The following is a 12,054-nucleotide window of genomic DNA, read 5'->3' on the forward strand; positions in this document are numbered from 1 at the left end:
CCCCCCCCCCCACATAAAAAAAGCTAAAGAACACTAAAAAACATACATTTAACACATTCAAAACAGACACAAAGAAGGAAAGGACAGACAAACTTGGCGAGGCAGCCATTGCTGGTGCCACCCGAGAGGGTTGAGGAATTTGTTGCAGCTTCCTGTAAGATCTGCTTCCTTTTTGGTTTAGAAACAATGAACTACAGATGCTGGTTTACAAAAATAGAAACAAAGTGCTAAAATAACTCAGCAGGTCAGACAGTATCTCTGGAGAACATGGATAGGTCATGTTTAGGATTGGGGCCAATCTTCAGTCTGAAGAAGGGTCCCGACCTGAAATGTCACCTATTCATATTCTCCAGAAATGCTGCCTGACCTGCTGATTACTCCAGCATTTTGTGTCGCTTTTAGTTTTGCTCATGAATGCAGAGTCATGGAGAGGTACAGCACAAAAACAGGCCCTTCCACTCATCGATTCCATGCCAACCAATAACCTCCCATATACATTAATCTTACAATAATCACATTTTATTTGCCTCATGTTCCCATCAAATCTCCCCAGTTTCTACCACTCACTGAGGACAATTTACTGCAGCCAATTAACTTACCAACCTGCATGTATTTGGAACGTGGGAAGAGACCAGAACACGCAAGTGAAACTCACATGGTCACAAGGAGAACGTACTAACTCCAAACTAACAGCACTGGAGGTCTTGATTAAACCAAGGCAGGAACTCTACCAACTATGCCACTGTGCCACTCTTTTGTATCTGCTGGTGGTGGTAACCAGTGTGTTTTACATTTCTGACTGGAATAACAAGGATGTCAAGTAAACTGTACCAAGGTGTGCTAAGAAGCAAGGTCGGACACAATGCAGTTTGCTTTATAGAAAATACACCTCACAAAGTCCTCACAATGAAAGCATGGGGGAGCTGGTCAGCACGTACACTGGACTTTCATTGCCATAGAGTCATACAGCGTGGAAACAGGCCCTTTGGCCCAACTTGCTCACACTGGCCATCATGTCCCATCTGCCAGCGTTTCGCCCATATCCCTCCAAACCTGTCCTTTCCATGTACCTGTCTAATTGTTTCTTAAACGTTGCATTAGTCCCTGCCTCAATTACCTCCTCTGGCAGCTTGTTCCATACACCCACCGCCCTTTGTGTGAAAATGTTACCCCGCAGTTTCTTATTAAATCTTTTCCTCTTCACCTTAAACCTATGTCCTCTGGTCCTCGATTACACTGGGCAGGAGACTCTGTGAATCTCCCCGATCTATTCCTCTCATGATTTTATACACCACTATAAGATCACCCCTCACCCTCATGCACTCCAAGGAATTGAATCTCAGCCTATTCAACTTCTCCCTATAGCTCAGACCCTTGAGTCCTGGCAATATCCTCGTAAATCTTCTCTGTATGCTTTCCAGCTTGACAAAATCTTTCCTATAACATAGTGCCCAGAACTAAACACAATACTCTAAATGCAGTCTCACCAACGTCACAGGCGTGTCGGCTTCCCCAAGGTCCAAGAACTTACTGCCATAACAGTGTCTCTAGTAAACTCTGTTGTTGGCAGTGACTTACTGAGGCACCCATTGAACGATTTCTGGAGGAAACACTCCCTGTTGGTTATGGTCTCCTCAGTGTACCTTGGAAGGTGCTGAGCAACCTGCAGTCTGAGACAGGGCACATCTTCCAGTATCAGCAGTTTTCCCTTTCAGAAACACTAAACACAACCAAGTGGGATGACGTGGTCCACTTGAGCCGCAATAGTGCTCCACTTTCTGTCGGCACATGACATCATTAGTTACTGACACCGGACGCCTGTCAACAGCTACTTCAATCAGATATATCACAATCAATAGCTTGCACTGCTATTGTTTTACGGAAGACAATTTGAAATAAATTATTGATGGAAAGAGATTTAGAAATAACGGGCCTTCCGAGCAACCAGGAACTGTAATGTTACAGAGAATGATTCTTACCCCACCGAATAACCAAGAGCATTCGTATAGTGAGTGACTATTAAACCTACTGGACACATAGGAGCTCTGAACATTCACGGTGAGTTTGTCTTGCAAAGTTGCCTACAGAGTAGCATCACAATCAATGCTGCTTCCTTACAGCTCCAGAGCCCTGGGTTCAATCCAGATATCTGGTGTTGTGTGGAGTTTGCATATTCTCTCTGACCACGGGTTTCCTCCAGGTGCTCCCGTTTCCTCCCACCTCCTGAAGATGGCTGGTGGGTTAAGCGGCAAGTGAATTACCTTAGTGTAGGCCAATGGCAAAAAGAATCAAAGAACTGCAGATGCTGGTTAATACACAAAAGGACGCAAAGTGCTTGAGTAACTCAGCAAGTCAGGCAAAATCTGGAGAACATGGATAGGTGACGTTTCGGGTCGAGATCCTTCTTCAGACTCTTGAGGTCACTCGAAATATCACCTATCCATGTTCTCCAGAGATGCTGCCTGGCATGCTGAGTGGATATGTGAGAGCAAATAACCTACAGGAATACAGATATATGGAGAGGAGGAATGGAACAGATAAGATTGCTTCACTGGCATGGACCTGCCTTGCGTCTCGTTATAAGTGTGAGATGAGGTGGACTGGGAATCCACGATTTTACGAGGTTTTATGCCGCCAGTCCAAAAGGGTCCTGGTACATTTAAATTTACAGTCCCAATCGAAGGTATCGCAAAATGCTGGAGTAACTCAGCAGGTCAGGCAGCACCTCAGGAGAGAAGGAATGGGTGACGTTTCAGGACGAGACCCTTCTTCAGACTGATGTCAGGGGAGGGGGCGGGACAAAGATAGGATGTAGTTGGAGACAGGAAGACAGTGGGAGAACTGGGAAGGGGAGGGGAAAGAGGGACTGAGTAACTATCTGAAGTTAGAGAAATTAATGTTCATACCGCTGGGGTGTAAGCTGCCCAAGTGAAATATGAGATGCTGTTTCTCCAATTTGCGCTGGGCCTCACTTTGACAATGGAGGAGGCCCATGACAAAAAGGTCGGACTGGGAGTGGGAGTTGAAGTGCTGAGCCACCGGGAGATCAGGTTGGTTAAAGCGGACAGAGCGAAGGTGTTGAGCGAAACGATAGCTGAGCCTGCGTTTGGTCTCGCCGATGTAGAGAAGTTGACATCTAGAGCAGCGGATACAATAGATGAAGTTGGAGGAGGTGCAGGTGAACCTCTGCCTCATCTGGAATGACTGTTTGGGTCCTTGGATGGAGTCGAGGGGGGAGGCAAAGGGACAGGTGTTGCATCTCCTGCGGTTGCAGGGGAAAGTACCCGGGGAGGGGGTGGTTTGGGTGGGAAGGGATAAGTGGACCAGGGAGTAATGGAGGGAACAGTCTCTGCGGAAAGCGGAAGAGATGGGAAGATGTGGCCAGTAGTGGGATCCAGTTGGAGGTGATGGAAATGTTGGAGGATAATTTGTTGTATACGCTTGCTGATGGGGTGGAAGGTGAGGACATGGGGGACTCTATCCTTGTTACGAATGGGGAGAGGGGGAGCAAGAGCGGAGCTGCGGGATATAGAGGAGGCCCTAGTGAGAGCCTCATCTATAATGGAAGAGGGGAAGCCCCGTTTCCTAAAGAATGAGAACGTCTCTGATGGCCTAGTATGAAACACCTCATCCTGGGGGCAGATGCGTCATAGACGGAATTGGGAGTAGGAGATAGACTTTTTACAGGAGACAGGGTGGGAAGAAGTGTAGTCAAGATAGCTGTGGGAGTCAGTAGGTTTGTAGTAGATGTCGGTCACTAGTCTGTCTCCTGTGATGAAGATGGTGAGATCCAGAAACAGTAGGGAAATGTCGGAGATGGTCCAAGTAAGAAAGGTCTCGACCCGAAACGTCACCCATTCCTTCTCTCCTGAGATGCTGCCTGACCCGCTGAGTTACTCCAGCATTTTGTGAAACCTTTACAGTCCCAATGATTAGTTAAGCCGAGAAAAGAGCTGAAATCTGGCTGTATAAAGGGCAGCTGTGCATCAGTGAATCTGATGTCTGGTTAAAACAGTACAGGGTCATACAGGGACTGATCCCACCTCCTTCTCATTGGGTCTTTATTGGAAACCACAAGGTCCAGCCCTTCATGTGATGAAATGTGATGGGTTGAGGTTCATACACCAACCTAATGTAAGAAACTGCATTAATACGGTTTACCTCATTGTAGTCCAGTCAATAAGTTTGAATTACTGTCTCAGTTATTCACGTAAGCTTTAAGATTGAAATTTATCAGAACTGAGATATTTCTCTTGGAAATCCTGCAAGAACTTTGCGTTTCACTGTATTTTGAATGTAGCAGCAGCTTGGGATGAGGGTTCTGGGGCATATAATGCCGCACCGGAGGGTTGTAATATTTTTCTGTTTTCTTGCAGCCCACCAGTGAGGAGGATCTGTGCCCCATCTGTTATGCACATCCAATCTCTGCCATCTTCAGGCCATGTTCTCACAAGTCTTGCAAGTAAGCCCAACCTGAGTAGGGCTTGAGACTGTCCTGCAAGTGTTAAAATATTAACCTTTGTATTGTCCATATTCGCTTTAATGAATTTCAATAGGCCAAATGTCTAAGCACCATGCTGGTGTTTACACTTTCTTTCAGCCTCTTCTCACCCTTCTTCATCTGGTGCTTTTCTGACTTTTCTCTAAATGTATCAAGCCCATAGGTCACACGGTGTACCAATCCACGGTATTCCACAATCCCTGCTTGCTACTCATTCGACACAGTACCGTTTACCTTCTGTTGCTTGTTTATGGATTCTTGTGTAAATTCCAACAGTTCCACACCTAGATGAGTGCAAATTATGCACTTCGGTGCATTCTAAATTATCTTCAATTCACCATGTGGCCATGCCCCAGTAATCCAGGTCCAACTCTCTGGAATTCCCTCTCTATTCTTGTGGATCCCTCCATTAAAGGGACTTGCCCAAGCTTTGGGTTATATGCCCCAAATTATTTTCAGCGGTTTGGTGTCACTTTCTGTCTGACATCATCCATGTGCAGCAATTCTGGGTTATTTTGTTTTGTAAAAGGCACAGTTATGAAATTATACTTCAGAAACTTGATTGTGTTTTTTGAAGAGGTGACAAAGAGGTTGACACGGACAGGTCAGAAGACATAGGCAGCATGGATTTATAGCAAGGACTTTGACAATTGTAGGGTGGTTCCAGAAAGTCAGCTCACATGGGGTCCAGCGTGAGCTCGCCAATTGGGAAAATTGGTTTGATAGAGAGTGGTAGTGGAGGGCTGTTATTCAGATTGGTGGCCTGAGACCAATGGCATGCAGCTGTTGTGTCCACTGTTTTTATATAATAACGATTTGGATGTGATTGTAGTTTTCATGGTTAGTAAGTTTGTGGATAACACCAAAATTGATGGTGAAGTGGACAATGAAGATCTAGATGGACTGGGAAAATGGGCCAAGAAAAGGCAGATTGAATTTAACTCAGAAAAGTTACATTTTCATAAGTTAACCAGGGCTGGCCTTATACGATAAATGGTGGGGACCTGGAGAATATTATCGAAAAACACAGAGCAGAGAACTTACATAGTTCCCTAAAAGTGGCAATACAGTGTGGTGAAGAAGGCATTTGGTACACTACCCTTCATGGGTCAGGGCATGAGTACAGGAGTTGGGACATCATGTTGCAACAGTACAAATTGTTGGCAAGACTGCACTTGGGAGTATTGTGTGCAGCTCTGATCACCCTCCTATAAAAATTATGCCATTTAGCTGCAAAGGGTGCAGAAAATATTACTGAGTGTGTTACCAGAACTGGAGGCGTTAAGTTATGAGGAGAGACTAGATAGATTAGACTTTTTTCTTGAAGCATGAAGTTGAGAGGGAAATGATTTAAAAGGGACCCGAGTGGCAACTTTATGACACAGGTGATATGTATATGAAATGAGCTGCCAGCAGAAGCTAGAGGTGGGTACAATTACAACCTTTAACAGACATTTGATCAGATACATGGATAGGAAAGGTCTGGGCCAGACTCAGGCAAATGGTACGAACTCAGGTAAGCAACATAGTTGGCCTGGCAGAATTAGGCCAAAGGGAGTGCTTTTTGTGCTGTATGTCTGTCTGACACTCGAGAGAAACCAACATTGTCATTGTCGAGAAGATGCAAACTCCACCCGGACAACACTTAATATCAGGATCAAACCGAGGTAACTGTGTGTGTTTACTCCCCTACCGTGTTCAAGGAAATTCCAAATGTTGCTTGTCCTTCAGCTATCAGTAATGCAGTGTAGCAAATCAGGCTGAAAATCAAAAAGATGGTGCATCTGAAATAAAAACAGAAAATGCTGGAAACATTGAGTGGTCAGGAAGGAGCGGGGACCAAAGTGAATATTTTGGGTCTTAAGACCTTTTGTCAGAACTTTTCCCACAGATACTGCCTGATCTGTAGGGTGTTTCCAACATTTTTCATTTTTATATGTAATGGCTTTTCTTACTGAAGCACTGAAGCAGCTGGAATTATGACTGGGGCTAGTGCTTGAAGGTTTTAATTATTCTTCCTTCATCTTTCAGGGCCTGCATCAACCAGCACCTGATGAACAACAAAGACTGCTTCTTCTGCAAGGCCACCATCACAGCTGTTGATGATTACATAAAACCATCCTCTTCCTCGTAGTTGCTGATCTGCTGACCTTGTGATTTCCGTTTCCAACATGGGGTAAAGGGGAGGACACTCTTCAGGATATTAGCAACTGTGCAGAAATTGGAATGATCAACATCCATTGTTTTCAAAAGGGAATGATCCTTGGTGCTTCATCAAGCAGTGATATGCTTGTTCAATTGCTATTTAATTTCAAATATTGATTGATAGTGAATGAAGCTAACATGCTCTGAAGGGCAATTTACAGATTAAATTTCGCTGTGTCCCTTCACACCCTGACACGTTAATTTTTTGTCTTAGCCTTGATTCCCACCCTGGGTCCTAATGCATCGCTACTAGCTTATTAGCTGTAAACTACCATCAAGTGAGATTCCAAATCTTTTGGAAGCAAACATTCAACTTCCACTGCATTATTTCTTATATCAAGGGTCCAGCAGGGGGCTTGGAACAAGGCCATAAGACACTACTTGTATTCAGCAGGTGGATTCAGGCTCCTGTGGTTATTGTTCAAGGCTGCCTGGATCACTCTTGCCACATATCAAGGCTTTTGTTGGGAACTTTTCCTCAACATTGGAACTCAGTTGCCAGATTTTTTAAAGCCTTACTCTGTCTTGAGTTTTATGAACCAATCCATCACCAAATGGTGAAAGCACTTTCTACGAATCTAGGGGCCCTGCCAATGTCCTGAACAGTTTATCTAAAGAATCCTACTTGGAAACGGGATGTTCCTGTACTTCCTATCTGATTGCCTGGTTTCATATCTGGAGTCTCAATTAAACATTTGAAATGGTTTTAAATTCAAGTCTCTTGACGTCAACTACCTGGCACTGACAATGCAAGCTTACACCACTGCACTGTGGTGAGCTCTGCAATCCCATGACTGATTTTGTTGTTTCACCCATGCCCTGGTGACAGCACTGGAGATCCCCATGTCTCAGATGTAGGTCCAGGCCCAGACACCCAGCATCTGCTATCTTTCTTATTCATTATCTGAGATGTTTTTCCAACCTTTCTAATGCTTGAATTGTACATAAAGCCAATCAGGATTACGTCCGTTTAACACTGGAAAACATGCCACTCAGCATTCTGGGTGTCTACAACTGGCCAGACACTGGAGAAGATACCATTAGGACTTACCTGTCCATTGACAGACTAATGTTTATCCCTTGTGAAGCAGTCTTGTGTTCACATGCAGACCAGTACTGTGAGACAATTCATAAGTGACATTGGATAACACAAGTCCATGCTGGATAATGTTCACGCCAAGCCTGTATGTCCACACCTAAACTGATGCTATGGCACTACAGGGTTCCAGTAGTGAACTTCTGCCCTTCCGGTGGGTCAGGGTACTAATGTATTCACCTGGCTTAATAATGAATAAAACCATACTGCCCACCTGGATTGTCACTAGGTGATATACAAACCAGGATCCCAAGGGTCTGCATCTCACATGAACCATGAATTAACCTATATGTGCATGTCTGGCTTGTCACAAGATATCACACCAGGCAGAATCCATTGTGTCCCTAGTTGGAATGACACTGTATAACACGTGAGACAGTGCCTTTAACTCTTCATTTTCTTGTACTGCTATCTTAATCTGATTTTAGTGAGGCAATTATCGTGTTGGTCACTAACATTATAAACCTCACTACAGAGAAATTTTAATAATAATGAGGTTATCCACCATTGCTATGGCATTACAGAGTCAAGTCTACTGTGTGTGATGACTGTGCATCTTGTTTGATGCAGGAAGCTCCCCTCGCTGAGCCCAGTTTGTGAGATGGCTGTCATTGGGCTTAAAAAAACTGGACAAAACTGTGAAAACAGAAAGTCAGCAACAAGTTCTTAAGGAACTGGGTAACTTGTCCCATACTTTTGCTGCTCAGCTGTGTGACAGATGTATGTTTTTGAAGACTGATATTCCTGCACCTCGCTGACTTTTTTTGCTTCACTAATAAAACAGAGTACCCTACACTGGTCACTCTCGGTAACCAGTGCAGTATATCCACCTTGCCAAAAATAACCTGTGTCCCAGCCTATGTGGATTGCAGCAGTGTGGGGTCAGTGAGTGATGTTAAGCTGAATTAAAACTAGAACTTAGTGACCAGGAAATGTCATTCCTAAAACAGCACTAGTTATGTTCAAGTATGATACTCCCTGCTGCCCGATTTCTATTGGATTCTTGGGTGCGGTGAGGAATGCTTTGTGTTCATGATTTGTGCTATTTGGTCTCCTAGCTCAACACGTTAAAAACTGAGGAATTAACATTTATAAAGTAATATTGTGGCTCGCTGTGTGGCCCCAGTACATCATCATACTCTCCGGCTAGGTTTATTTGTACAAAAAGAATCTCACAATCATCACATATGAAATAACCAGTCTAAGCAGTTGTTAGGACGCTAGAACCCTGTACCCTGTGTTAAACATATGAAATAACTGGTCTAAGCAGTTGGTAGGATGCTAGAACCGTGTACCCTGTGTTAAAATGTGAAAGTCAGCAGCAGTGAAGCCTTCATATATCCATCGGAAAACTGCATGCAGTGTGAAAACTGCTGATTTCTGCTTTTAATACTTTGGGATTCTCTTTAGTTGGAGATATCGAGTGTGTGTGGGAAAAAGTGCTGCTTGCGTGGAATTTGATGAACTGTTCTTATATGTGAACTTACCAGCACACATGAACAATAAAATGAGTTAGCCATCAGATCTGAGGCCTGTTTCGTGAAATTCCCCTACAAGGTCTCATCCTGTACCTGGACTCAAAACACCACCTCAAACATGAGATGCATCTGATTTAACCTATCCATTTGCTCGCTGTACACCTGAGTATCAGTCCATATCATACACTGAAATTCAGAGGAGGAATTGATCTCCAAACTAGACTCTTGCCACCTTTGAATGGTACTCTGGTCACAGCTTTCAGAGGTCTCCAAGGGTAGATCAAGGTTATTACTTCAGCTGCAGTTAGAGTTGAAATGCTTTAAATATTCGCACTAGACGTATTTTTGGAATAGCCAAGCATATATGTGACAAATGCAAATAAGTACATAATTTTCATATTTCATTTAAAACGTGCTAAAATTAATTGGAGAATAAATGATTTAGTGCAACCAGGAATTAATAACAATGTATCATATCAACATTAAAGACAGTTCTGCCTGCTGCAACACTTGCATATGAGCAAGGGAATGTTGAGTTAAATCTTTGAAACTTCCTCCTGACCACTTTTAATCATCCCTCAAAGAATGAAATAATCAGTTTTATAAAACATGTGGCCATCTCAGCCATGCAAATGCTAAAAGTATTCTTGATTACCATGAGAGGCAAACTAACATAAGAGCCTTTGTGTTAGATTATATTTAGCACAGATTGGAAGACCAAAAGACTACTGCTAGAACCTGCATTGTTCTTTTCAACTATATTTGCACAAAACTTCAGGATTTATCTGATTAAAATATAACAGGTTCCACTTATTTCTAGGCACTTCAATGGCCAATTTCCCAACTAATCAAACTAAATGATGCCTTCTGATAGCAAGTAATTCTACAATTCCAAATAAAGTATATTGTTTGAAACAGTAAACAAATTAATAAAACTAATTCACACGAGAAACCCAGGTGGTATTAATTTGGAACTTCCATTATCACTGGTCTATGTTTCACCACAATGGGTAATTGCTCATATTTCTAAACAATCTAGCCCGCACATGCATGTGAAACGAAAGTTAACACTGCAATAGAGGCAAGCAGCATCAATCTTGCATGACCCAGCACAATGCAATCATATCTGATCCGACATTCTTCTCGATCCCTGTAACAAAAACATGTAGAACTACAATTAAGATGCTGGATGTCAAGGATTAAGACCAGTCTCTACACAGCCAGTTAACCAGGTGGGACGCCATGGGTTTTCCACCCTTTCACTTTTATAACAAGCAAGGCTGCAGACCTCAAGATTGTTCTAAAGAACATGCCATTTCATCATGTGAATCAGACAAATTCAGTGGTTAAATTATACACACGCTGTTAAAGGGTTGTTATAAAAGTCAGTAAATGAGGTTTAAGAGTAAACACAATGAGCGCTTTGCTTTTAAGACACATATTCCCCAAGTAATATTTTAAAAGCCATCCTCCCTAGGATATTTACTGGATCCAATCTTGTATCAGACTTACTCCCTCGACCAGGAGTAATTAATTACAAGTTGCGAGTATTTAAGGCAAATCAAATTGCTGTGGCGAGTCCAGAAGCGGGTGAGTGTTGAAGACGGAGTTTATTCGAACTCCCAGCCAATCCCTATGTCCCTACATTGCAACCATTTTAACCATAACTCTCTCCACATGCATGGGTAGATGATGCAGTTATACAACAACATTGTTAGTGATTTGTTGCAGTCCGATTCAGGTTCAGCAAAGAGAGTTATCAAAGTACCCAGATCCTTATTCATAACTTCATTAGTTGCTTCATTTCATCTTGTTGCAACTGGCAGAGCTCAGCCCTTCAGCTTGGGCTCAGGCACAGCCGTGATCTACATGATAATCTTGGGCTCGGGCACGGAGTCAGCAATAGACTTGTGAGGTAGGACATTGGCTCCATTCAAATAGAGTTCATCTTTCACAATAACATCCTCTCCCAGCACTGCAACATTCTCCATTCGCACCTGCAAGCAAATAGACAACAATCAACCCAAACAATGCCAGTGGCAATTCTGCACCTCTCCTGTGTTAGAACAAAGTGGCAACCTGACTTAGGGTGACAGGGTTAATGTCACAGGCATCAGAGATCTTCGGTTTCCTCCCACACTCCAAAGACGTACAGGTATGTAGGTTAATTGGCTGGGTAAATGTAAAAATTGTCCCTAGTGGGTGTAGGATAGTGTTAATGTACGGGGATCGCTGGGCGGCACGGACTTGGAGGGCCGAAAAGGCCTGTTTCCGGCTGTATATATATGATGATGATGAATATCAGGAAGAAATGAAGACATCCCAGGCTACAAGCTCATTACTCGGCTACAAAACATTCTCATTCAATATTTAATTCTATCATGCATAAATGACCAGCACCTCTGCCATTATCCCTACTTCAATTCCTGATTTAGCACACTCTCCAAGCCATTGAAAGCTCCTGTTGAACTCTGACTGTGTCTAATTGGACGTTATTGATTGTTGGCAACAGTTTGTCCAGCAGAGGGAATCAGTGCTGCAATTTCCTGGAAGTAGTCCTTAAAATATAAGCTTTAGAATATAAAGCAACATATGTGCATTTGAGCAAGAGTCACACACCTAAGAAATTGGATCTTCTCCCCTTTTCCATGTTTTTACACCCAAAGTGGACCAACATTTTACTTATTTCTCTCCTGTCATGAGGAGTTCAATAACTAAATGATCCTCAACAGGATGTGGGGGCTGAACAAGTGCTATCAGCCTTGTTCACCATC

The 12,054-nt window shown here is 43.2% G+C and overlaps 2 protein-coding genes across 6 annotated transcripts in view; one reads left to right on the plus strand and one right to left on the minus strand.

Moving 5' to 3' along the window:
- The window catches only part of rnf123 (ring finger protein 123), a 180,052-nt gene extending 172,635 nt beyond the window's left edge, over positions 1-7,417 (plus strand). The window contains exons 38-39 of the mRNA XM_078414350.1: positions 4,377-4,462; positions 6,533-7,417. Of these exons, the coding sequence (XP_078270476.1) occupies positions 4,377-4,462; positions 6,533-6,635 (189 nt within the window). The 3' untranslated portion in view covers positions 6,636-7,417. The remainder of the gene's footprint in view (positions 1-4,376; positions 4,463-6,532) is intronic.
- A 1,477-nt stretch (positions 7,418-8,894) lies between these two features.
- The window catches only part of gmppb (GDP-mannose pyrophosphorylase B), a 29,527-nt gene continuing 26,367 nt past the window's right edge, over positions 8,895-12,054 (minus strand). For 3 of the 5 annotated variants that reach the window (XM_078414344.1, XM_078414345.1, XM_078414347.1), the window contains one exon: positions 8,896-11,277. In XM_078414344.1, the coding sequence (XP_078270470.1) occupies positions 11,146-11,277 (132 nt within the window). In that variant the 3' untranslated portion in view covers positions 8,896-11,145. Of the gene's footprint in view, positions 11,278-12,054 lie in introns of all 5 variants that reach the window. The other 2 variants (XM_078414348.1, XM_078414349.1) reach the window with 1 other exon arrangement.

The sequence above is a fragment of the Rhinoraja longicauda genome, chromosome 17 (genome assembly GCF_053455715.1).
Source record: "Rhinoraja longicauda isolate Sanriku21f chromosome 17, sRhiLon1.1, whole genome shotgun sequence".
Taxonomy (NCBI): Eukaryota; Metazoa; Chordata; class Chondrichthyes; order Rajiformes; family Arhynchobatidae; genus Rhinoraja; species Rhinoraja longicauda.